This window comes from Sebastes umbrosus, chromosome 5 (assembly GCF_015220745.1).
Source record: "Sebastes umbrosus isolate fSebUmb1 chromosome 5, fSebUmb1.pri, whole genome shotgun sequence".
Classification (NCBI taxonomy): domain Eukaryota; kingdom Metazoa; phylum Chordata; class Actinopteri; order Perciformes; family Sebastidae; genus Sebastes; species Sebastes umbrosus.
In genome coordinates this window covers 15,593,343-15,620,331 of record NC_051273.1, presented here as the reverse complement: position 1 = coordinate 15,620,331, position 26,989 = coordinate 15,593,343, and the positions used below count along the sequence as shown (strand labels likewise).

The window sequence follows — 26,989 nt, the reverse complement described above, 5'->3', positions numbered from 1 at the left end:
TCATGTGACGACATTAACAGGGGACGGGGGATACCGGTTACACAGGGAGCCTCTCTCAGCGACACACCAGCAGCAGCAGCAGCAGACATCAGGAAGAAGAAGAGATGATGACCTCCCTAAACAACTTCTGTGCTGCTAATTTGGCGTTTCTGCTCGTATTCGTGCTGATCTCAGCGTTTCTCCCGGTTGATGCTTCTGCTGACGGGACGAAGACGGTGGAGTTTAACGTGAAACCAGGAGGAGTGGTGTACACTTTCACTGAGAAGATAGTAAGTGACTGTTTTAAGTATTTGTCTTTCATTTTACGTTTTTAAACACCAACGGACACAAAGCTACAGTTGATTGTACGTTTTTAAACACCAACGGACACAAAGCGACAGTTGTAGGGCTAATTCACCGTGTATATCGTTGTTATTACCTTCATTATTATTGATTATTAAGTAGCTGGCAGAATAATTACACAGCTAAACATATCACAATATGTATTGTGTGTCTAAAAGGTGTTTTTCTTTCATAAATATGTGTCAAACATTCAATATATTCTGTGTTTATTCTGTACTCTTTGACATAACTGAACTGCGTGATGACGTCACAGCCTGTGAGAGGCTGACACGTCGCTGCTACGTGACACAATGGCTCCTTTTCATTGGCTGACACCTTTTAATGACTGAACTGCTTTGTTTTTATATAGTTTGAAAATCAATTTTATTTATTTATTTATATAGCACCTTTCATATATGTTTGCATACATAATATGATATTAAGAATTAAAATAAAATAAAATAATAAAAATAAATAAATTAAATTAAATTAAATTTAAAATAAATTCATAGATACATGCAACCCAAAATGCTTCTCATAGGCAACAAATAGAAATAAACAACAATAAATACAATTTTTGCAAGACTAAAAATGTATACATTATATGATATTAAGAGGCTTTGACTTTGTAAATAAGAATTTGTTCTTAATGACTTGCTTGGTTAAATACAAATTTAAAATAAATTAAATTAAATTAATTTAAATAAAAAATAAATTCATAGATACATGCAGCCCAAAGTGCTTCTCATAGGCAAAAAACTGAAATAAACAACAATAAATACAATTTTGCAAGACTAAAAATTACAACAATAAAATGTTAAAAATCAATAAATAAAACTGAGTTAAAGAAAGTCTGACTTTGGTGATATTACTGAGATGAAAACATTATTAAAATGAGAATTAAAACTTAAATCAGAGTTTAAAATCACTCCCATATTTGTGATGTCAGTTTTAATCTGTTCTGCTAAGGCCACCAAGCACTGGGTGCACTTTCCTTGCTGCTTTGGGTCCCATTAAAACAATCATTTAGCTTTAAAAAGTTTTTACCCATCCATAAAATAATGTCAGCGAGACAGGATGCAGTGTATTGAGGTGAAAGTAACGTTTTAATATAATATCTGTACATAAAGACTACAACTAATTACTTGTTTTTTATTGTCTTATTCTTATTATATACATATTTATGTATTAATTGCTTAATCATTTGACTATAAAATGGGCTAAAATAATAACAAATGCCCATCACAATTGGTCTTTTTCCCAGCAGACATTTTGACGTGACATAGCAGGAAAAGCTCAGGTTTTACTAATAACATGGTGGCTCTGGGGAGGGTTGACAATATGTTTGAAACCATTATAATGATATTTCCCTGTAATAAGGATACAATATTGATATATATTCCAATATGGCAAATGTTAGCAAAATCACATACGAGACTAAACTGTTCGTATGTGTAGTCCATAACTAAAGTTTCTAATTACAGTTTCTAAAGTCATTACTTTGGACAATAGAAATTATGTCATCATGATGTGATTTTGCTGACAGACAAGAAGCGCTAATATTGATTTATTGCTCTGCCCTTGCTCAGTAGTGATTCCTCGTGCACAATTTACACCGATAATGTCCTCTAGAACACGTTAAAACGTCAGCTGTGAGAAATGTCTTTACCAGAGGACAAACTGATGTCTCCAAAATATTATTATCAGACTAGCAGCAAGAACAGACCTTCGAATTTATAATGATAAGAAACCTTCGGAAGGCTACTCGATTAAAAACTGTGAATTAATTTTAAAAAATCAAATCTACACTGACGCAGACACTTCTGAAACCAAGCAGCAATCTGACATTTTCCCTCTTAGTTCAGAAATGCCTGTTTAACAAAAAACAATTAGTAGATTGATGGAAAATCAATAATCAATAGCATGTAAAACTAATTGATAGCTCAATAATAAACATAAAGCTGCAAAGATTAATTGTTAGTTGTCAACTATTAAAATAATCACCAACTATTTGAATAATTGATTTATCTGTTCGAGTAATTTATTTAAGAAAAAAGAGTCATGATTCTCTGATTCCAGCTTCTTGAAAGTGAATATTTTCTGGTTTCTTTACTCCTCTATGACAGTAAACTGAATATCTTTAAGTTGTGGACAAAACAAGACACTTGAAGACGTCTTCTTGGGCTTTGGGAAACACTGATCGACCTTTTTCACCACTTTATAGACCAAACAACTAATCGATTAATCGAGAAAATAATCAAGAGCTTAATCGTTAGTTGCAGCCCTAAATGAAAGTAATATGCAGTTTTATTGATGCACTAACTAGATCTATGTTACACTGTCTTATTTCAGAAGGAGTATGAATGCTCATTCACTTATGCTTCACAAGGGGGAACCAATGAGGTGAGTCTCTCTTTCTCAATTCATTAATTTTATTGCCATGATCACAGTGAATCACAGTATGCTGGTTTTATGTGGTCTCTCTCTCTCTCTCTCTCTGTCTCTCTGTCAGTCTCCAGCATCATATTATTGATTATAAATCTTTAATTATAGCAGGTTTTATGCTTAAATATTCATGTTTTTGTGCCAAACAGCAATGGCTGATGAGTGTGGGTCTGAGTGACGACGACAAACTGTTTTCCTGCTCTGTGTGGAGGTGAGACACACACACACACACACACACACACACGCACACCCACACTGCAACGAGACTAAGTGACCCTGATGATGTTCATTGTGTCTTCAGTGAGAGTTTGTCCCGTCTGTGTCTCTTTCCACTGAGTCACCGTCTGACTGTAGTTAATCACGACAGCCCCGGTAGAGCAGATAAACAACACAACAGCGTTTATAACCTCCTGGTTCAAATGTATTCATGTTCGCCGTTGACTTTAATAAGCAGATGAATGTATGCAAATGACTTAATGTTGCTAACAAATATTTCTGTTTCATTCCTGCCAGGCCTCAGGGGAAATCATACCTGTTTTTCACGCAGTTCAAAGCTGAACTGAAAGGAACCAAAATTGAATATGCTAATGCATATGTAAGTATAATAGAAACACGATTCCCTTAACTGTCCTGTTGGCATTCATTTGTTTTTATGTTGTCAGCTGATACTGGTCTCAACAGGGATAGCAGTGAATGTAATTAAAGGAACAATATATAATATATTTACTGTAATAAATCATAAAATGACCATGATATGTCATCAGAGATTAAGGAATTGGCTTCTCCGACAACAGTGCTACATCTGTTCTCCTTTGAAATTTCCATTACGGTCCGGAATGTCTGTTTCTGTTTTGTCCGATGTGATCCCGTCCACTGATCATTTCAACACCCCGCTGCCACATATGAAACAAAGTGGTACGCGAACAATACAACCTAAGTGGTTTTATTGTCTAAACCTTAAGAACTTTTTTGTTTGTGTTCAATACGTAACATTTAGAACGTGTTTGCTTTCACTTTTCCAACGTAGTAGGCGTAGCAGGCCCCTACTGACCCTCGTCTATGAGGCTAATAATGACTGATAAAGCACATTTAATGAGCTGATAACAGTTGAATTGCTTTAGCCCCTCAGCTTTTTTCCCCACTGAGTGATTAGTGGGAGTGGAGCTCACGTTGGGCAGCTAGAAGCTCCCAGCACTTTACTGCCTAACTAAGACAAAGTGTAGTAAAAAGTTTTCCCTGCGCACTTTTAATGCACCCTGTCAGTGTTTAGAGATTAAAGCTTCTCTTTGCTTCGCCCCCAAAACAAGTTTAGAGCATAGAATCCACAGTGTCTGCACAAATGTCATAAAATGAAGGCAAAACACAGTTGATGAACATTTTTGCGTAGCCTGCAAATAATAAAGCATCCACCTACTGTATGCACCAGCAATACAGCAACACATTAGTCAGGCTCAGGGATCAGATTAAGGCAGGGTTTTTTTTTGGTTTTTTTACTTTGCTTTTTTTGACCGCAAAGCTGGTTGCTGTTAACGTCTACACTTTGATCTTTTCTTCTGTGAAAAAATCCTTGTTATTTTGCCATAGCGGGCCCGTTTCCTGGTTTATAATGATATAAAGCTGAGAAAAGCAGCAAATCTGTGAAGCTGGAACCAGAGAAGGTTTTACGTCTGTTTAAGCTATACATTTAACCACAATTGTCAGATAGAAAAAGCGTCCACGGTTTGCCGTTCTAACACTTTGAACCAACAAAGTAATGCTATGGACCGAAATGATTTAAATAAGGTTTTCTCCAGACCTCCGTCAGACACAAAGGTCCGGCTACGCAAGATTAAATGTCACCTAACATCATGTGAGAGCCAGAGCACCGCTGAATGTACCTGACCACACAGTCCTGAGTAGAACTGAATAAAAACACGCTGCCATTTGCACTTTGGACCTGTCTTTTGCTTTACTGCACATCCCCTCCACTTATGTATCCATGGAAACCCATCATTCGCTGCCGTACATTTTTCGATCCATTGTCCTTTAATGATGGTTGGAGCTACATCCCAGCCAGCACCAACGCTGACAAACTAACACAGGCAGAGACGGTCAAAGTAACAGAAAAGATTTATTTTCTCCTGGAAGTCAAACTCGACGTGTCTTTGCACATAATGTCTGATGGAAGGTTAATGTCTGGACTCTTCCTGAGCTCAGTCACTTAGCGGCGGTCTGCCGCCGTGTCTGATGTGGTCGTCGCTGAAGTGAAGCACACCTTGACACGCCTCCTTCCCCCAGCAAGGGCAGTCCTGACACTCTGTCATTAGTGAGAGCACATGTTTCCTCCTCCTGCTCTGGCTCCGTGCCCTGCAAGCAGAAGACAAACACACAGAAAATAACTTCACTAAATGATGGGACAGAAATAACCTCACAACGCACCTGCCACCCCCGCACAGTGTCTCCTTGACCTTGTCGCCATATCCTCCTCCACTCCCGGCCCGTCTGTTGCAAAAAAATTGTCTCCTGTTCCGCCTCTCATCCTGTTTTTGTTTATTTTTCTCCTTCTTTCTTCTCTTCCCTCTCCTCCTCCTCTTCATCACCGCTGCTGTACTTGTCACCAGTCTCAGACGTCGGCTGCAGGACAGAGTGACATGCCTTTGAAGCCGGAGGAATTTACCGTAGGAGAATCAACAGGTGAGAAATTGATTGTATTTCCAAGCGTTCAATCAACTCCCTCAGCTTGTCACGTCAATCTCTCGCTCGCTCGCTCCCTCCCTCCCTCCCTTCATCACGTCGTGAGGTCCCTGCTGATTTCCCTCTAAAGCATATGCTCCAGCTGTGAGTGGGTTGCCATTTGTCCCTGTAGCATTATTTGTTGTTATTCAGTTTCTGCACAAATCCCCACTGTGGCTCCAGTTCCGGACTGTGATTAGCAGGATTTGACAAGTCACACAGCAATTTACTGTAACAGCAGATTAGACACGACAGTGCAGAGGCTTATGGACTCAACTCCCAGCAACTATCACAGACTTTAGGATAATCCCGTCGCTGTGAGACCTCTGGGAAACACTTCCAGTCATGATTTCTAGGGATAAACTTCTTAACAGTAGCGCAGGAGGTAAATTGCTTTTTTGAAGATGTAAAATATATCAATGAACTGGCTTGTAATTCACTCTCAAACGACTACGTTCACATTTAGCAGGCTGCAGATTCACCACAAGGGGGAACCGTCCAGTCACTATCAGACCAGTTCTACACATAGACTGTATATACTGTAAGAAGCAGATGTCGTAACCGTGATGTCACCCATTGGTTTGTGGACTGCCGTTTTGAAGGCTCGAGTTTGGCATTTTTTGACGTCGCCATCTTGGTTTTTTGTAACCAGAGGATGGAGCGAAGTACAACCGAACGCTGAATAAAAGATTTTATGCGCCCAAAAATGTTACAATTCACGTTCATGAACTGAAAACACTCTGTGAAAGGGTTGAAGTTGTAAGACAAAAACATGGACAACTCCCAGACCGGACAACGCCGTGGTATCGACCTGTCAATCACAAGGTAGCCACGCCCTAAAGCATACCCTGCTTTATTGTGTATTTTAAGACTCTAAAGGCAAAGACACACCAATCCGACATCAAAGAACTAGCGGCGATGTAGGCCGCCTGTTGCGGCGATGTAGGCCGCCTGTTGCGTCACCTCACGTCGCCTTTTGTCTTGTCCAAAAAGTTGCACTCAAACACACCGCAAAGACTACAGCTGACGGTCAACTACCAAGTACGTTCTGTGCCTGCGTGAGATGAAATAACTCTCCACACCAGCAAGCCGCGGTAGTCTGTATTCTTCATTCAAAACGGAAACCGGAAGACCGAGGACTGCGGATATACAAGCCGTTGTGATGATGCGTACATGAAATAAAGCGGCCTTTGCCGACCATTGACCTGAACTTAACATTTTAACAGACCCATGGACGGTATAAATAATAAGCACCCATCCAAAGCTAAATTTTGAATTCCACTAATTATCAACAGAGTGATATGAATTAATACAAGTTAATTGTTTGAATATCCATCACTAAAGACAAAACTTAGTCAACCTAAAGTACATTTCCTTTGACCGGCTGCATCCCACACCTGTTCTTTTTCAGTCAACAATGAACAATGAACCACCCCCTTTCCTTCAAAGTAATCTGGAGCACAGCAGATAGACTATGAGCAGGATCAACACTACGGTCTTCCTTATTCAGCAGAAAATATGCTCTAGTGAACAAAACTATTACATTTAAACCTCAAGCAGAAGCAGCACCTACAGAACAAAGAAGAAATTAAAAAGCAGTCATTGTTTGAGGTGTTGCTAACGTCAAAATTGCAGCAGCTATTACTTTCATTACCTGTAGGTGGCGCACATCTACGTCTGCAGATCTAATCTGCTGTTGTTGCCAACAGGCAGCGCAGGTCGGACTAGACCTGCAGGTCTAAAACTGCTGGCTTTGCAGTCAGATGATGCTGGCTGGCTTCAGGTGCTTTGCATCAATCATGCTGTGTTTTTGTTTTAATATTGTCTCTGACAGTAATTTGCTCTCCTCTCTGACCTCCAGTAACCCACAGAGACGGAAAGTTCAGCGCTCAACTCTCCAAACTGACCGCCATTGGACGGACACGACATGATGAGCTGTAATTGGTCAGAAGTCAGACTTTGCTTCGGTCATGTGCTGTGAGCTCTGAGTCTGTGTTTGAGCTCAGTAGTCAATGAAGGATGAGGATTTATGGGAGTAACAACCAAAAATTGAAGTGGGATGATACTGATTACCTTTGCAGCACTTTGTGTGTCGGTACATTAATTACCTGGTATGTTTTTACAATTTAAAAATGCTGCCTGGGACAAAAAAATCTGTTTAGTATTCACATTTTCCTTTACTACATAATGTCCTAGTTAAAATTCTGCCATAAGATAAAGTGCTTCCATAGTTGTTTCTTAGTTTCTGAGGCTATAAGATTTACAGTGAACAAATCTGCTCTGATCCACTGGAGACGTATGTGAATGTATAGAGGATTGGTGTCTGGGGGCTTGTAGAGTATAGATAACACATTTAGAGAAGGGAGGGATTTATCCGTCTCGTGTAATCCTGAGAGGAAAGTGAATAATCTCCAATAGCGTCATCATCACGCACACATAAACAATTACATTTTCCACAATCTTGTTCTGTTCTGAGCTCCTCGCTCTCCATCTGTTTATATTCATCTGTTCCAGCTAACTGTAAGCACACATTTTATCCTCTAAATCATTTTTTTTTTTTTTATAAATTATGTTTGTGTTTTTGGCCAGAAGGGATACTTGTAATAGAGCAGATAGCAGCTTCATAACACGATATTATGAGAAAGATAGAAGATCATTTTGGGATACATCTTAAACAGTGTCAATGTGAATTTATTGTTGAGAAAATAAGACATATGTAATAAGTACAAATGATTATTATTTTAATTACCTTAAAGGTACAGTGTGAAGGATTTGGTGGAATCTAGTGGTGTGGTTGCAGATTGCAACCAACTGAGTACCCCTTCCCTCACTCCTCCCTTTCCAAGACTGCGGTAACGTGAGCTGCCGAGTGCAAAATGCCGTTCGCCTCGCTCAGAGGCCATCCTTACCATAACAACACTACTTTAGGAGCAACAGAAGTCAGACGGCGGTACCACGGTTTTGCACTCACAAGCGTGTCGGACAACTACAGTGGCCTTCAGGTAACGTAAAAACATGAAAGGCTCTCTCTAGACATCCCGTTCTCACTCCCAACTCGTCAAATACTGTTTGGTAAGTGCCCCTCGGCAACGGAAACCAACGCTACTTTAGAAACATGGCGTACTCCATGAAGAGGATCCGCTCCCTATGTAGATATGAACGGCTCATTCTAAGCTGACGAAATCACAACGATTTCAGGTTTTAGTTTCAGGTGATTAAACACTGATGAAAACATAGTTATGAATATTATATTCTATTTCTGCCAATAGATCCTCCTAAATGATACACACTGTTCCTTTTAATCTTGATCATTTTAATTAGACACCTGCAGCAGAAGAACCATTTCCTTATTTGTGACATACTGTTTTCTAATTTCAGAATATTCCCATGACTTCACAATTACACTGTTTGAGGTTTAACTGAAAAGAAACTCAAGATATATGGCGTGTGCACACACATTTGGATCGTAGTATATACTGTATGCAAGAGAGATGCTCCTGAGCCCCTCTTGGAACTTTCATCTTTCAGTGGTGGCACATGTGTGCATCAGCGAGGGTATTGTGCAGGTTTCAGAAGTACATACTCCCTTATGTAGCGAGCAGGATTTACCTTTATCTTCCTTACATTGATCCAATCTTCTTAGATCCACACAAGTGTCCTCAAGATGAGTTCTGAGGATTGATTTCAGATTTGAGGATTGTGCTGATTTGATGCTGCGGTGGGATTACTCACAGAGAACCGTACCTTGTTTGGTCGGGGTTTGGATCCTGTCATCTGTCTAGAGGTTGAGGAAACACTCAGCTGGGGACGTCTGTGTGTCACCGCCGAGGCTCCCTCTGGGGTCACAACAGGAAGTAACCACGTCCGGATGCTGATCCAGAATAGACAAAAACACAAGATGTTACTTATTTTGTACATGTTTTTCCTTTTTTTTTTTTCTACTTTTTGATCGTTCTGATTCATGATGAAATGTGATGGATGTTTGAATAAAGACGTGTTGTCACTGTTCTGGAGATAATTCAATGTTTTTGTCTTGTTATGTCAGTCATGATCTGATTGAACCTCCCACAGCCTTGTTAAAAGGGTAAACATGAAAAGAGAGGAGAAATTTGAGTGCCAGCGTAGAGGCATTAAATATTCTGAGCACTGTCAGCCCGGGCCACCGTGAACATGGCATAGAGCGGTTTAATGCCCCCGTCATGTCTGTCTAAAACTACTGTAATTTTAGTACCAGCACTAATGTATTCCTTATTTTAACTCAGTTTATATGATGCAGAAAACGGCCAGCATAGAAATGAGACTTCATATGAACTTTATATCAAAATAAGCGTTATGAAAAATGTATTCTGTGCGCGTACTCGATTAACATATATTGTCCTTGGATAAACGGTTCCATGAGATAGAGAGCTTCCATTGTTTCTTCTTAATTTCTGGGGAGAGAGGCTTTGCAGGGAGGATCTGCTAAATCCAGAGGCACATATGGGAATGTATAGAGCGCTGATCTTTGTGGGCTTATAGAGATAGAGTCCGGAGGGGTTTATGCATTTCATGTTAAGCCAAGTGAAAATCATCTTGATTGTAGTCAAATTGGCATCAGTGAGTTCGTGATATAAGAATTACACGTTTATACCGCATCCACACAATTTGCCAGTGGTTTAATGTAAAATCTAACCATGACAGTAACTATAAAACATCTGAATTTCATTTAGAGAAGAGCTATTGTGTAGTAGCACTTTGGCAGAGCCGTGCCAGGAAACTCCCACTGAGTCTCCTACTTGTAATTAAAGCATCTTATAGCAAAGACGTGACTCTGATTTCCAGCTTTGTGGCGCCGTGAATAAAAAATGTGACACTTTGTTCTCAAGGTGGTTGTTCAGTTCAGTAATAAGTCTCTTTAGCACCGTATCTCTTTGTTTACTGCCAGTCCGCTGTGTCTCTGAGACCCAAAGCTGCCTCTATGCTGTCATCCCAACCCTAAACACATATCACTACTGTTTACCATCTGCTACCAGTAGAGATGTTTACTTCGAACTTTTAGCCCCCTGCAGTGCGACCATCAGGGAAATATATACACTCGATGCTGCCAAGAACTGGCTTAGATTATGATGGCGTGTATTAAAGAGAAACATTTTTAGCCACGCAAGGGATCAGTGGGTCCAACACTTTAATCCACACTGAAATATCTCAACAACTACTCAGAGGTTTGCAATTGAATTTAATACAAACGTTCACGGTCCCCAGAGGATGAATCCTACTGACTTTTAATTTAACGCCACCAGCAGACCAACCACATCTTTGGTTCTGAGAAATTCATTTTCCCCTCCGGATGAATTGTAATAACTACAATTTTTCCCGAACTCATTTGGCCTGTGACCCCCGAAGGTCCTGACACACCAAGCCAACGGTTGGCTGTCAGACAGTTTGGGACCGTTGGTGAGCGTCCGTCTGCCTAGTTTTTTGTGGTGTGTCCCGCATCGTCGGCTCTAGTCTGCCCGTGTCTGAGTTGTTTCGTCTGATTCAGCATGTTGAATCAGCGGCAGCGCCCATCGGTGAGAGAAATCACTGATTGGCGGTTCAGTGTAAACAAATCAGTGCACGAGAAGAAGTGAGCAAGCCAACGAGTAAATTCAAGAGAACACACACAGAAGACTGTTCTCATCTTTCATCTTTATCTCATCTGATCATTTCAATATACGGATATTTTCACAACGACATGGCCATCTGGAATGAAGCTTAGTGGCGAGTGAGAGTGGTGTGAAAATGGTCAGCAAACGCCACTTTGTTTCATGTACGTATTATAACAACGGCTGCAGTCCTCGATCTTCCGGTTTCCCTTTTTGAATGACGAATACAGACTACAGCGACCTGCTGGTGTGGAGAGTTATTTAATCTCACGCAGGCACAAAATGTATGTGGTAGTAGGCCGTTGGCTGTAGTCTTGGCGGTGTGTTCGAGTGAAACTTTTTGGCCAAAACAGAGGTGACGTGAGGCGACTCAACTGGTGGCCTTTGTCGCCTTTAGTTCTTTGATGCCAGCTTGGTGTGTCCCCAGCTTTAAAGCAATGCAATACTGGCAGCGCCTCGAATGTCGACAGAGTTACGTAAAAGTCACATGAATTCTGATATGACTGTTCAGACTGAGGTCGCTTTGCAAAACAAATCAGACCTGTATGTGATTTAGGACCACATATGAAAGTGGTCCAAATCAGAATTGAATAAAAACAGATTCCATGTGATTTGTGCTGTTCACATTGCTATGAAATAAGCAGATCAAAGTCACATATGTGCAAAAAAAACTGATGTGGGCCATTTTTGCCTGCAGTGTGAACGTAGCCTAAGATTGGAGAGTCTGAAAGCCTGCTAAATAAACACAGCTTTGTATGACGTAAAAATGTTTTCCCTCTGCTTTCCTTTTCTGTTCATCATCTCACCACGCCTCAAATTTATCTTCCAATCCTGGGGGACCTGACGCTGTAGCGTCATCGGCTAAGAATTTCAGTTTGTCCAACACTTTGGTTTACAAATACGTGTTAAACTAATGACATTCCTACCAGCCTCAGCTGTACTTTGTGTGTATTGTGTACTAGGGCTGTCCTCACCCAAAGAAATTCTCTGTTGTCTAACACTCATACAATTTTGTTGACTATTCAATTAGTTGATTTAATCGACAGATCTGTGAAACTGAGTTTCTCCACAAAGAATCACACAAAAGCACCTCTTTAAATCTTGTGCTTTCCAGAGATGTGCTCATAAGCTTCTTGGAAATGAGTCATTCAGCGTGACAAATGCATAAAAAACGTCAATCCACTAAAGAAATCTTAGTCAACTAAGACCAAAACGACCGATTAGTCGACTAATCGACTAAGAGGGGGCAGCCCTATTGTTAATTAGCTATTTTTAGTCTGCTAATCACTCTAAACCAAGATAGCAGAAAACTGTAAACACCAGCCTCCACCTGCTGATGTTAGCATTCAGCTCAAAGCACCTAATTACAGCCTCACTGAGCCGCTAGAATGACTGTAGACTTTTGTTAACGTAAGTGAGGTGATATTCTGTATTTTTCTTCATGCCAATAAATCCTATGAAAAGACCAAAAGCAACAATGAATTGACCCGACTAACAAGTATTTTTTGTGCATCCAAATCCTGATATAGCTAATTCCTCTGTGCCACAGACCTCAAAAACACATCAATGAGCCACATTGTGTGACACGCTCTTTCATTGGCACGAACACACACACACTGTAGTCCATTTTGAGTCACTCACACACACACACACACACACACACACACACACACCCTCCTGGTGCTGTAAATAAACACTCACAACTAAGAGAACCAAATGTGCAAATTAATCCATGGCTCCTGTGTGAATGCTAAAAACTACAGTGCCTCGCTATTTTAGGAAATTACTGAGCCTTGATGAAGCTACATATTTGTCGATTTCTTAAAGATTTACTTCTTCAGTAGGAACAAATGGGCTTGGTGCTGAGCGCCACAGACAGGATTGGTTTTGCTCTTTTTTTTGACAATAAGAGTAAATATAGAATAACACCAGCTTTATTATTTTAAAAAAGAGCCACAAGAAGGCATTGAAGTAAACTAAAGTCACATTTCAGAGAGGACAACATCGGATGACCTAAAGGAATAAGCCATCGATTTTCTGTGCTGCGTTTATGTAATCAATCCGGCAGACGGTCTGTTTTTCTCTCTTTCCTCTCACACACACCTGCCCCCTATTTCTCTCTCTTTGCATCTCCTGACATTTAGAGGGGAACAGATGGAGATTGTGGCCGGGTCGGTCAAACCAGAGGCAGCAAAGTAGATGGGATTTTTCTAACACCAGGGGCCCAGTGAAGGGTACAACGAACGGCCAGCTGCCCCCTGTCTCCCCTGATGCGCACCCAGGCGCCGGGCCGGTGACCCAGTCAGCTCACAGCCACTCTGCTGTTCACTTCTTATCTGGCCTTGCTAAGTTCCTCACATCATGAGACCTTTTCTGTCTCAAGATCTATCTCAGATCTACAGCCTCTCTTCCCCAGCGTGTGCTTTTCACACCGCTGAGCCAAAGTACCCTGAGTTGCACTGAGTTCTCGTTATACCATCACGACTCTTGACAGCAATTATCTAACCCAGACAATGCTGATACATGTGAGTGGATGTGTCTGGCTGCTTAGGTTGAAGTGCACAAAAGCAATCAGTTCTTACTTTGTCTTGTCATCTTGCAATAATTACAATTTCCTTCATATTTCCTTCTAATTAGGCCGCCTCCTTTGCCCTTTAACTGTGCAATCTGTGGGAGTCTGAGAGCCGGGTTGAAAAACTGAGCATCTGTATAGAGGCTCTTGTTACCAGAGCAGTAACCCAGACAGATGTTATGATGCCCTGTGTATGTTCAGCGTATATACTCAAGAGATTGGTATAGAAGGAGAGGCGGGAAAAGGACGTCCGCAGAGCCAAGCTGTTCTTCCTGACATACTCACCCCAAGTTGCGTTTGCGTCTTGTCACCTTGGAAACTTGGTCTCAGCTCAACTTGGCGAGCCTTAAATCACTCTTGCGGCTGGTGCTTTGAATGTGGCTCTGGTTCGATCAGCCTCCCCGTCCCACTGCATTGTCTCACACTGTGGTAGAGAGCAGCCTTCTTTTCTCAGGGTACGGAGGAGCTTTGCGGGGCTCCTTCACTTTCTTTGTGTGCTCGGAGGGTCCGTGGTGGGGGTACGGAGGAGGCTTGCGACCTCTGCGGCCTTGTGCTGTCGGCGGTTTCGCTGTGGCTGCAGGGGCACAGCACACCTGTGAAGGTCTGTGGACGGGTCCTGCTGAGGATGCTTGCCTCTCTCTGTCAGCGCTGGACACAGTTTCTGAGTCGGTGGGTGGGCAACTGGCAGACGGAGGCTGGGTCGATGATGGGGAGAGCAGACCGGCAGATGGGTGGTCTCTTTGTGGGGTCTGGTAAGACCCAACTTTGTTCTCTATGATGACAGACGGGCTGAGAGTGGGGGGTGGGTGAGGCTTTGGAGACAGAGAGGAGACGGGGCTGATGGAGGAGGGAGGCCCAGGGGAGTGAGGCTGAGAGCCGGGGCTGTTGGGGTGATGGAGGTTTACTGTTAGAGGGGAGAGACCAGGAGTGGGAGGACGAACAGGGAGGCTTCTTTGGGGAGATAAAGTAATGTCATGGGAGGTGAGGTTTTGATGGGGATTGGATGAAGGGACACAGGGCGGCCCAGCTCGTCTGGGAGAAGAAGAGCCCAGACTGCAGGTGAACCGAAGAGTTCGACTCCTCTCTGATGAAAACCCGGAGGTTACCGGGCACAGCAGCACGTTTGGTGGAGACTGACTCCTGCTGTGATGACCTCTCCTGAGGCTGCCACACGAGTCTGTAGTTCCTTCAGGCTCCGAGGGCCTTCGATGGACGCTGCCTACCGTCACTTCGCTGGAGCTGGAGCCTGAACTGGAGCTGCTGTCACTGGGGGGGTTGGCGCTGTCGCCTCTGTCAGTCCCCTGCTGCTCCTCCGCATTCAGATCAATGGATGAGGTTAGATAGTCAATCTGCTGCACCACCTATGATGGATGAAAACATGGTGGTGAATATATAAGTAGCACTCCACTGATTTCACACATGAAGGTCTGTTAACTCATGATAAGGAGTGAAAACAGTTGCATAATATCTCCTGTGGCTCTGAATGGAGCTTTCTAGTTTGAGGAAAATAACCCATATGATGTCATAGTGATGTCATCTGAGTTATGTCAGCTTGGGGTCCGAGACTTTTTGACAGAGAGCCACAGTTACAAACTGGAAGTGCGGAGTGTCGAAAGACGTGGATGTTAATCAGGCAGGGAAAGTCTAATGAAAGACTCTATTGAGTTGCATTATGGGAAATGTATGATCCAGTGTTTTTGGAGTTTGACTCAAACTAGGGACTAAAAGTCTGGATATCTCGATCTCTGCTGCTTTGATTTGGTCCATTCTGAGAGCCCCAACTTTATAAAAGGGAAATACTAAATTGCTGGAATACCCTTAATTATAACCTGAAACTTATGAGTATTTTCATTGTTGTTTAATCTGTTGACTTCCAATTAATCGTATATTCGAGAAGCTGGAACCAGAGGATATTGGCAATTTTGCCAAATAATGTTTTTAATAACTCCTGACTTGACCGCCGCGTCAATTGAGAGACTTATCACTTCAACACCTCAAGTATTTCTTGGCCATTTTGCCTTTATTTGGATAGTACTAGATAGGTGACAGGATATGGGATGAAAGAGAGGACATGCCACAAAGATCTGATCAGATTTGGACACTGTTTACGAGATTAACAGCTTAAACCCGTTTTCCACCAGGACGCTCCAACACTTTATTAATCTAAAGACTTTTCTTTCAATTTGAGTCGTTTCTAATAAAATGATTGATAACACAAAACCGCCCATAGCACCGTAGCCTCTATATAATAATGGCAATATTAAAAGTAGGGCTTCAACTAACGATTATTTTCATTGTCAATGAATCTATTGATTATTTTCTCGATTAATCGATTAGTTGTTTGGTCTATAAAATGTCAGAAAATGGTGAAAATGTCGATCAGTGTTTCCCAAAGCCCGAGATGACGTCCTCAAATGTCTTGTTTTGTCCATAACTCAAAGATATTTAGTTTACTGTCATAAAGGAGTAACGAAACCAGAAAATATTCACATTTAAAAAGCTGAAATCAGAGAATTTAGACTTTTTTCTTTACTCAAACCGATTAATCGATTGTCAAAGTAGTTGCCATTATTTGAATAGTTGACAACTAATCGATTAATCTTTGCAGCTATACTTTCATTATTGAGGTTATCAATTACTTTTACATGCTATTAACTAACTCTTTCCATCAATCTAATAATTGTTTCGGTCAAACAGGCATTTCTGAACAAGATCAGATTGCTGCTCGGTTTCTGAAGCGTCAGTGTTGTTTTGATTGTTTAAATTTAATTCAGTTCAGTTTTTAATCGAGTATCCATAAATTTCTGCAGCTTCACAAAGTTTCATATCATTATAAATTCAAAGGTCTGTTCTTGCTGCTGGTCTCATAATTTTATTTTGGAGACATCAGTTTGTCCTCTGGCTGTCCTACTGTCATAGAGGAGTAAAGAAACCAGAAAATATTCACATTTAAGAAGCTGGAATCAGAATTATTACTCTTTTTTTTTAGAAAAATGACTCAAACCGATTATCTAAATAGTTGGCGATAAATTTAATAGTTGACAACTAATCGATTTATGGTTGCAGCTCTAATTAAAAGTTTGCATAATCATTTTTTCCTGCATTTTGCTTGTCTGCATCTATAATTTGGAGCATTTCAGACTTACAGAAGTGGACTCTCACCAGGTGTGTAGCTCTAGTCTGTAAGTATGTCACACGAGCTACAGCCCAGTACAAAAAGTGTTTTCCTCATACTGTATTGCTATTATGGGAAATGTGTAAGATAGAATTAGGTGGGTTTTCTTTCTAATACTTACAGTGAAAAGCACACTATACAATAAGTCATATACAGTATATACATGTGGATGCATATATTTAAATAAGTGCAGAGCATGTAGCGTATGAACGTATGCACAACACACATACACACATAAATGCTTAACACACACACACACACACACATAAATGCTTAACACACACACACACACACACACATGTACAATGATGGAGGCTGGAGAGATTGTAGAAAATTACACTGGGGAAAATGTTTGACCTATCTCTCCACCTGCTCTATGTGCACAGATAAATCCTCGGCCCCCGCTGGAACAGATGAATTATTGTTTTGTTCTCTGTGTTCAACAACATCCTTGCTGATGTCAAAAGATGACCTGGTTTGTCTTTTTCTTTTTTCTTTTTTTTACGCTGAAGCTTTTTGGGCGAGGCATTTCATTTTACTTTGAAGTACAGCGCGTATATGCACATCAAGTGACTCTGGGCAGGGGCTGCTTGTTAATGTCAGAAATCAGAGAAGATAAAAGGAGCAGAGGACCCTGGTTTTCATCTGCTGCTCCCAAGAGTGTTTATTAAAAACGCTGTTTTTTGACCCCTCAGGTCCTCACATATAGTGCTGATGAGTACTCAGACACATTTGTTGTAGAGCTCTGTCATGTAAGTTTCATAAAACTCCTTCAGTTTAACACGATAGTTGTTTTTTTTTAAGTCATAGTGCAGTTTTTGATCTGTCAAAATGCTTTAGCAGAAGATCATATTCATGCTTTTGTCATGTTCTTTTACTCAGACAGAGGTCTTTAGTGTTGCTTTAATATTTGTGTCTCCGTCTAAAATGCTTTAAAGACTCACTCCAGTTCCTTTTTATAGCAGTGATTGATTATTAAATTAAACTGGAGGGTTGCATCTCATGCAACAGAATGATAAAACAGGTCTTTGAAATAAATATGCGACCAAAGTCTTCTCTGGTGCCTTATCTTCCTTTGATCTGTCATCTCTGTTGTGAAAATTTGGGATTTTTCTATCACAGTGTCTGCTTTCTCAGTCCCCCCTTCCTCCTTTCCCCTCTTGTCGTGTAGCCTATATATGCTCTTTCATCAGTGTTACATTAATACTGTCACACTAAAACCTCGCAGCCAGGATGATGAGGGTTACTACCTCGGGTTTAGCCGCGACCCCGTAGATGCAGATCAAATGCCAAGAGGCGAGATTTACGTGTCACTTTTACTGGATGAGGAATACGAGGCAGAGATACTCAGACGTAAATGGATTATAAAACGCTATCCAGCTGTGCCTGGAGCAGCATCTGTCCACGAGGAGGGAGAGTGGAGGAAGAGATGAGAGGGGATGTTAGAGGAGGGAAAGGAAAGGGAGATGCAGAAAGAGGAAGGCGACTGCTTTGCCTATAATGTCACATCTCAGCAGTGTCTGAATGCATCATGCAAATGGGGCATAACTATTGTCTCATTCACCTCTATGAAAACGCACGCATGAATTGAGCACAAGTGTTGTGTATGCTCGGAGACAGATGACAGAGGAGAGTTGCAGGAACAGTTTGCAGACTGCAGTGGATTCACCCAAGCCTGCTGCTGACTTTTTAATGCATGTTAAATTCTGCTGAGGATGTGTATTTGTAGCCTGCATTGTTATCTGTAAGAGTACAAAAGCCCTCAAGGTTTTATAGCATAAGCATGAATATTTCCTGCATGAGGAAACACCTTAATTAATGTGAGAGGATGCAGTAACTTCTCTGCTCCTGTTCTGAACCGATTTGTTTTGTCCAGGAAAGGCGTGATTGTGTCGGTGAGATGTTAAAGCAGAATCAACAAAAATCTACCTCTTTCATTTCCTGGTGGACGTCCCTCAGCGCTGTGAGAACCTGCTCCAGGTTGTCCACCACCCGTTTAATCTGGTTTCGAACCACCTTCCTGCTGCAGCCTGACTCCTTCCTCTGTGACCCCCCTTCGTTTGTCGACCTGTACTGGACCCATGTCTGGTTCTGGCCCAGGGCGGCGATACGCTCCGAGCTTGGCCTAGGTTTCCTGGGGCCTCGTAGTGTCGTGGTGCAGCCCAGGCCTCTGTGAGGAACCTCGGTGGAGAAGATGACTCCATTGAGGGGCCCGTTGAAACCCTCCACAGGTGGTTCCCTCAGGTCTCTCTGGCTCTGGGAGTTCCTGACGCTGGAGGTGAAGCCGTGCTGCCTTTCTGTTAGTCCCTGAGTGTCTGAGCTCACCCAGCTAGATGAATGGAGGTCTCTCTTGCGGTAGGTGGTGCTGCTGGCGTAGTCCCACACCTTCCCCCTCCTGTGCTCCATGTCCACCACAACAGGCACCTTACAGTTTGGCTCCTCAATGAGCAGTGCAGGAACAGGAACAGGAGGGGGTCTCACTAGTGGCCCATACTTCCTGACTGAGGTGCTAGTCCCGTCGTTTTGTGACTGAAGGAGGCTGCTGTGGTTCCTAACAAAGGTGTGGTTGTCCTGGGCAGATGTGGAGCTCAGACCCTGCGGCTCCACGTCCCCCGTACTGCTCTCCGTGTTGGGGAGCGGGTCCTGCACTGGAGACTGGTTCCACCTGGCAGGACTGTCCTCCCTCTGCTTCCCCAGACTCCCTGGCAGGATGTGGTGCCCCCGCAGCACTACTGGCAGCATCCTCGCCATCCCCACGCCATTACAGCGAACCTCCCCCTTCTTCGTGCGGTCCTTTCCCTGGATGGAGAAGAAGCCGATCCCTTTGGCTCTCACCAGCGGGGTCAGGTTGTTGCGGGCCTCCGAGCCGGATTTGTACGGTCCATTGAGCCCCAGGTCACTGCTGTGGTGGGGCTTCAGACTATTGCGCAGCCAGGGGATGAAGTGAGGGGCGTGGGGCTTGAAGCCTTTCTGCTCCCCAGGCGCTGGAGCCCTGCTGTCAGAGAACATGGTGATGGATGATGTCCAGCAGCCTCACAGAAAGAAGAAGAAGAAGCAGAAGAGGAATAGGAGGACTCCTGAGACAGAGAGCTTCCTCTTCTTTTTCCATGAATCCCCTCCTACCTTTGCCATCAACATAGACTCAAACTGCTCTATCTTTAGTCTCTTTTCCCCCTTCCCTCTCTCTCTCTCTCCGACTCTGTCTCCAAAACTTTTATCTGCTTTTTTCCCTCCTCATCTCAAATCCCACCCACCCACTCCCCTTTTCCTGCCGATGCCTGTTTCTGATTTTATCGCCCTGCCTTTTTCCCCTCTTCTTTTCCCTCTGTTTCTGCTTCTCCTCCCACTATCCTCCCTGTTGTATTGTTCTGGAGCCCCCTCACCCCCTCATTGGGCCGGCCTCGGAGATGCCGAGGGCCTCGCTCTCTCTCTCTCTCCGTCTTCCCTCTCTGCCTGCCTGCGTCTCACTGGCTCAGTAGCAGTGGAGGCTTCCTGTCTCTACATCTCTCTCTCTCTCTCTCTCTCTCTCTCCTCTCTCCCCCCCACACTGCGCTGCGCTGCCTCCTATCCTCGCGCTTTCTTCCTCCCACTCCCTCTCACTGCTCTAACTCCCTTTCTCTATTTCCCTCTTCTCTCCCCATTTTTTGTCTCTTCTCCCTGTTACTCTCTGCTCTCATCTGAAAACCCTGTTCGTCCTCCAGCTTTGCAACTCTCTTTTACTCCCCTTTCTGTCACTCCCCACCTCCCATTTGCCAGGGAGAGCAGCTGAACTTCAATCAAGACGGCACTGTTATTAATCCCCCGTTAGCCAGTGTATAGCCACGTGATTCCCCCTGCCTCTGTTCTCATCTGATTACTCCTTCCCCGGCTCAGCCCTTCACAATTAAATGCTGCTTAGGATACCAGAGGGGGTTTAAAGGAGTAGGGGAGGATGGCAGCAGGAAGGGATGGAGGAGGAATAGTAGGGGGGCACATAATTGCGACCCTCCAAGATCAGAGATCAGTGCCAGTTTGACGGAAACTATAAACTGCCCGGCTACAAACAACAGCCTGCCTGTGGCACGGCTCCCCCCCAGATTATTGCAACTGTCAGCAAATAGTGTCGCGTTACATCCCAGTTGTTTGCTTGTTTTATTTTCTGCCGCATATCCAACTTCCATTTGTTCCAATTATGCAGAGACAGCTGCTATTTTCGGGTTTCTCATTCAAATTCCCATTCTTGGCTGTCTGGATTAGATTTCTTGTGTCTGACAAGCCCAAAGATGCCTCCTAGGTGCCTTTTCACTCAAACTGCGGCTGCATGGATGGGTCCCTCCCTCTCTGGCAGCATCTGAAATAAAAAAGACGGCAGCACAGCCACACAAAAGCCCTGACAGTTTGCTGTCACTCAGCAGCGATGCACTCAAAGCATCTGTCATTCTGTTAGTCAGCATAGCAATCTATTCCTCTGGTAGTGCCCTGTTAAAATATGACTTCATTCAGTGACATATTCCACTATACAGGTATACGTGGGGGGAAGAGAAAACAGACACAGGCTGGGTGTAATCTGCAGGCTAAGAAGATTCCTGCCTACATGTCGACAGGCTGCTGTCAGCCAGTAATGACCACTAGTCTGGATATAGAAAACAATAAAGAGTGGACGTAACAGAACGGCTACTATTAATCCTTCGTTTTCCTCACGGCATGCTGGTGCACACAATCTGTTTCTATACTGTGGTGGAGTTGCTTTTGCATTTAAAGATTCAACTCTGAATGTATCTATACGTATGTGTGCATCAATGATTAAAAGGATTTACATAATGAAGATATCAACTGAATTTTGCTTTGAAATGATGGTTAATCATTAAAGTTTAAGAACACCGTCTCGTATAAATGTATTAATGCCCTCACTGTACATAACATAAAATAAAAGTAAGATTAAAACAGATACGATGACAATACGCAGACACACAAAGGCTAAATATGAACTGATCTTTCTTGGGTTTATTCAGTGTTGGTGCAAACCTTATTGTTGAACATGATGCAGGTACTTTTTGCTAACTATTTCAACTGTTTACCCGTCACTTTTAGTTAATTTTTATACTAACCAGCGTTATTTTAACTGTCTATCTATTTCTTTTAGCTAACCTTTAGCTAGCGTTAACTATTTCAACTGTTTATCCATTACTCTTGGGTTTCCTGTACCATATTCTTGAATTGTTTCTTAACATCTAACATTGAATTTATGCTGTTTACCTTTTCTGTTATTTTCTCCCGTACTTGGTGAGGTGGTGTTGCATCCGCCATTTTTCCCTTCTGTGCAGTGTCTTATTTTACCCATAATGCATTGTGTGACAGGCTATCTAAGCCAGTCTTACATTATTCACTCATAGGGAAGCTTTATGCAACAGGTCATTTTAAGTGTCTATAGCAAGTCTGACTTAAAGTTATATTTAAAGGGACTGTTTGTACGAATCAGAAATGCTTGTTAACAGCGACACCTGTGGGCCGTTAAGTCGACGAAAGTCAGCGTCGGGCTCGCACTTGTGCTCGCTCTACATAGACATGAACGAGCATCGCTCAACACAGTGAGGCGACACACGTCAGCTAAAACACAATATCACTCTATATTTCACCTGCTTGGCAGTAATGTTAGCTGACCAGACGAAAGTCTCTCCATGAATCACTGCTGATCCTAGTGTTGGCTTTTCCTGCTTTTCCCGACCGCGGCCGGAGACGATAGCGTTTCTCGCTGCGGAGCCCCGTCACTTCACAAGACACGGGAAACCTCTGTTGGTCTGGAGGAGCTGCAGCATTTATTTCTGCACAAACGTCCACTGTACATTCACTAGATATTCTCAGAGCTACGAAGTCTCCTGCAGTGTGTAGTGTGCGCGCATACACGTGAGGTGGAGCGAGCTTGGTGAAGGCAAGCAGGCAGGCAGAGGAGCAGAGTACAGCAGAGTACAGCAGAGACTCCGTCCCTGGAGACCAAAGCTACAGTCTCCCCCGCGTCCTCCGCTCGCGACCAACACTGCTTTGCAAGACGGGCTTCACTAGATAGAACTAGGTAGTTCGTGTTTGAGTCTTGTCTGAACAGCGTATCCTCACGTGAGCGCGCATGGGACACCGACCCGGGTGATTTATACGTGTAAGAAGTTACAAACAGTCCCTTTAAGAAAAAGACTACTATTATAAAGGTTACACATTTAAATAACCACCAACTAACTTCTAATATTACATTCGAAAAAAAATACCTCTCCCTGAATGTGTTTCTGTTTGTGTGTGTTAAAGACCTTGAATTCACGTCTCTTAAAAGTCCAACTTCCCCTCCAATCAGCCGCCCACGCTGTGAGGCCCATAAATATCAATGCAGCTATACATACAATCATTGCTCATTTTAAAGTCAATGTGGAATAATAAGTGGCTATCACAGTTGCTGTCCATTTGCAGTCTGACTGCGCAGCCTCTTGAGTCCAGTTTCCTTTATAGCATCCATTAATAGACAGAAAACTGGTCCAACACTGGGAAAAAATTCTCGTTTTCAGTTTCCTGCAGTGTTTCTTACATGTCCTTTGTCACCATCATGTAGTTTTCAATATCAGTGGGAGTAGTTGGACGTCAGACAGAGCATAAGGCCTCATTGTAACCTTGCTCGCTGCCTCCCGTAGCGCTCCCTCGCTTGTTTTTGAGTCCTGTAACAGGCCGACTGCCCATCGAGAAGCAGCAGAGCGAGCGTGCGGGGACACTTCAGCATGTGTGTCTGCTGAACTTTACTGCCACTGCAGATAGTTCCCTGGTTGAATTTCTCCAGGCAGAGACAGAGAGACAGTCAGAGAGAGAGAGAGCGAACACCTTACATAACACGGTGGAAAGGATAGATGTAAAAGCAGTGCTTTGAAAGGCGAAGAACTTCATGTCTGTCAAAATTTTCTGTGCAAAATGGCTTTTAGTCAATGCGTCTGGGGCACTTGGGAACTTTCTATAGCCACCTGGACAGCACAAATGTGCAGTTTGGAGAGGATTATATGTGTTCACACTACTGTATTTGGCTCTAAGTGAAAATGAGAAGTTTCCTGAGAACACATTGTTCTGCTTTTTTTTTTTTGTTGCAGTATTAAATATGGAAGTGAGCAGATGCTGTCTTCCCTGAAGTGTCCAGTGTCACGCTGGTGATAATCCTCAGGGCTTCGGCACGGAGTAGTGCGTGTGCTTGTGTGTGTGAGTGCACAGCAGTGTCTTTCCCGTCCTCTCATGTATATTTTTGTGTTGTTTGCTTTTGGATTCCCCTCCGCCGTGCTTTTCATCCTTGAACAACACGTCAGTCAGGTGCTCTCTGAGGACTAGAGCGAGAGAGGAAGAGAGAGAGAGACGCGGGGACACCAAGAAAGAGTAAAAGAGAGACAGAAAAGGGGAGGAAGACAGGGAGTTTTGAAAGACTTCTAACTTCCAAGCTGACTGTCATAGCTGTGCTTGCCAGAGGGGAGAGCACCTTTAAGCATACTGGATGAGTAACGATGTGGAGGGACTACAAAAGCAAAGTAATACATAATAAGCAGCGCTCGCTCTGCTCTGCTCCTCTGCCAGCTAACCTACATGAGATTGGTGTTGAGAGAAAATTTGGAAGTGCTTTAAAGGTCAGCAAAGGCCTCGTGTAAAAGGCGCTGCTCCTTTAACACTCAGCACACACTGTAATAAGATTTAGAAAGCATGGACGTAACTGTTAGATTGGGATGTCGGCTTCGACATATATTTCCATAGAAATGAGGAACAAAAACAGACAATGTGGCGCCTGAATCAAAATGTGACAAAATGTTTTACATACTTTAGGTAACCTCACGCAATAATTCACTTATTATCTGCTGCTTCAGGACATAAACCTGCTTCTCGTTTATGCTGCGGCATAAATCAACAAATGCCTCTTTCTCAGCCGGTTTTGTTTGAAAAGTACAATAAAGCGATCATCGTTGAAATAGTTGAATCATTCTTCTTCTTTAGTGCCACTCATCTTTTGACTGCATTCCCAGTCCTGTTTTGCGCATTAGGCCTGAAAGGCATTTCTGCTGGCATTGATGATAAAAGAAAATTGAGAAATATGACTGTGTGATGTTGTAAGAGTGCAGAGCAGTGCCTGCTGTTTGAACACAATGCCCTGTGGTTTGTTTTGTAGCACCACCCAGAACTCAAACATGGGTGTTTGCGCCCGTATTGCCACACAGCCAGACTTTGCAGTATCATGCCAAAACCAACTGCCTGTATCCTTACAGGGATGGACCGTGAAAGTCCAGCTCGGTTTGTCCTTCCTAACGGGGTTGTACGTGTACACGGCCAAGCGGGAGAATCATCCCTTTGTCATAACTGATCCTAGAGTTAAGTGTGACGCTACAATAGCTCAGGTCAACTTTGTTTAGTTCAGGTTATGAGTCTACAGCACATATCACAGCTCGGTAATGTGTGCTTGAACACAAGTGGAAAAAGTAATGGGTCGTCTGCACGCTTCCTCTCTTCAGCTCTCTCCTTCTTAGGATGCAGGACAGCTCCTTTGTAGTCACTTCATTATGTAGAAATGATAATTATGCCCCAGTGGAAGCTTCCTTCACCAAAATGTATTACAGCCCTCAGTCACATCCACTGATAATCACGTCGTGACTGTCATTTTCAAATTTTTAATTTTCATTTAAGTGTTTGAGCGAGACACACAGACACTGAAAGGAAAAAAATAAAGAAACTAAACTTATTTTATTTAAACTTTTATCTCTTTTAATCATTAAAGTTGATGTCAGGATGTTTTTTCGCTCCATTTGGCCTCACAGTTCCGACGGTAACCTCAGTATTTTTCAACCTGGACCCTATTTTCCCATGTTTTTTTGTGTCTAAATGACTAATGGTGACAGCAATTTCTGAAATTGGTCCAGAGAACCGGTGTCATAGTCTGTTCCTTTGTCAAATATTGTTTTCCTCCTATTAAAATAATAGCGCCCCCCCTCGGAGGTTAGGGTTAGGGATGGGTCTTTTTCATGAAAGACATTTTGACTTGTCACTGTAAGAAAAGCACAGGTGTAAATAATGAAATTAATGATGCTTTGATTTCAGGATCCTGGGACTCTCACTGGGACACTTACAGTCTTTCCTCAATCGCTTTGGCTCATTTTTCAAAACATTCTTAACTTTCTACTAAACTATAAGTGCAACTTTCACAACTGTTTCATGGGACATCACAACTCTATTGCATGTTTGCAAAAGGATAGTAACTCACCCAAAACACTTAATTCATGCTTCAAAACCTAGTTACTGTGTCAAAATGAATAGTTGTTTTGTCATTGTGTGGGCCGTACTGTTCAAAATGATTAGGTGTTTTTTCACCACGGCAGTCAACCCTGGAAATGTTTCTTATATACAAATCTCTGTTTGTTCTACTTCTCTGTTGACACTGACTACTTACTGTAATATACCATAATGTCAGTTTTGTCCAGCTGCATGCTAAGGTGTATCACAATAGCAGTTTTTAGATTTCAACAGTGGGTAAAAGTTTACTGTAGTGCACAGAAAAAGGATAGAAGAAGAAGAAACCTTTATTTGTCATAGTACATACATACATGTAAATACATGAGTTTTGACCTCGGCATTTAACCACTCCTAAGTATTTTTAGGAGCAGTGGGCTGCTGCGGTTATAGGACGACCCGCTCTGCCCACTGAGCTACAGCTGCCCCCACATATGCACATGTGTATGTATGCTGTACATTTATTTGCGTAGCAATGTGTTACATGTACTGTAAAGAGAAAATTCACCTTTGATCTCTCATGTAAAGTCATATACAATGAACAGAAAATTTGCCACAAAATGACATCCATGCCAAAAATATGTAAAATACAAAAACATCTAATTGTACCTCCTCACAGTATGTAACACCATGTCAGATATTTACTGTATGTGTGACAGAGTTTGATAAGTGAATGGATCATTTTGTATGTGATGGCTCAAACGATGATTGAAGAATGATTAGAAGTCTAACTGTGAGTCAACTCATCAGTTTTGATTAGCAAGCCATGTGCAAGTGCTTGTTGTACTGACTCTTTTGCACACACGCCAAAACATGTGTAATTAGCTTGAACGAATGAGAAATTCAAATTTGCCGGAACAGCAATCTAATTGTTTAGCG

At 42.6% G+C, this 26,989-nt stretch overlaps 2 protein-coding genes and 1 long non-coding RNA gene across 3 annotated transcripts; 1 reads left to right on the top strand and 2 right to left on the bottom strand.

The window, feature by feature from the left end:
• Nucleotides 1-23: 23 nt before the first annotated feature.
• Nucleotides 24-7,932, top strand: mydgf (myeloid-derived growth factor). Its single transcript, XM_037770862.1, has 6 exons — nucleotides 24-269; nucleotides 2,674-2,724; nucleotides 2,916-2,977; nucleotides 3,280-3,361; nucleotides 5,367-5,439; nucleotides 7,340-7,932. The coding sequence occupies exons 1-6, from the start codon at nucleotides 105-107 to the stop codon at nucleotides 7,417-7,419; spliced, it is 513 nt and encodes a 170-aa protein (XP_037626790.1). The 5' UTR covers nucleotides 24-104; the 3' UTR covers nucleotides 7,420-7,932.
• LOC119488880 lies at nucleotides 4,211-5,359 on the bottom strand. Its single transcript, XR_005207043.1, has 2 exons — nucleotides 5,214-5,359; nucleotides 4,211-5,112 (listed from the first exon to the last, which is right to left on the bottom strand). It is a non-coding gene; the product is annotated as an uncharacterized LOC119488880 (long non-coding RNA).
• Nucleotides 7,933-13,965: 6,033 nt separating the features above from the next.
• Nucleotides 13,966-22,313, bottom strand: LOC119487842. The gene is made up of 2 exons (XM_037768892.1): nucleotides 18,779-22,313; nucleotides 13,966-15,035 (listed from the first exon to the last, which is right to left on the bottom strand). Exons 1-2 carry the CDS (start codon nucleotides 19,856-19,858, stop codon nucleotides 14,094-14,096), a joined length of 2,022 nt encoding a protein of 673 aa, XP_037624820.1. The 5' UTR covers nucleotides 19,859-22,313; the 3' UTR covers nucleotides 13,966-14,093.
• Nucleotides 22,314-26,989: the final 4,676 nt, after the last annotated feature.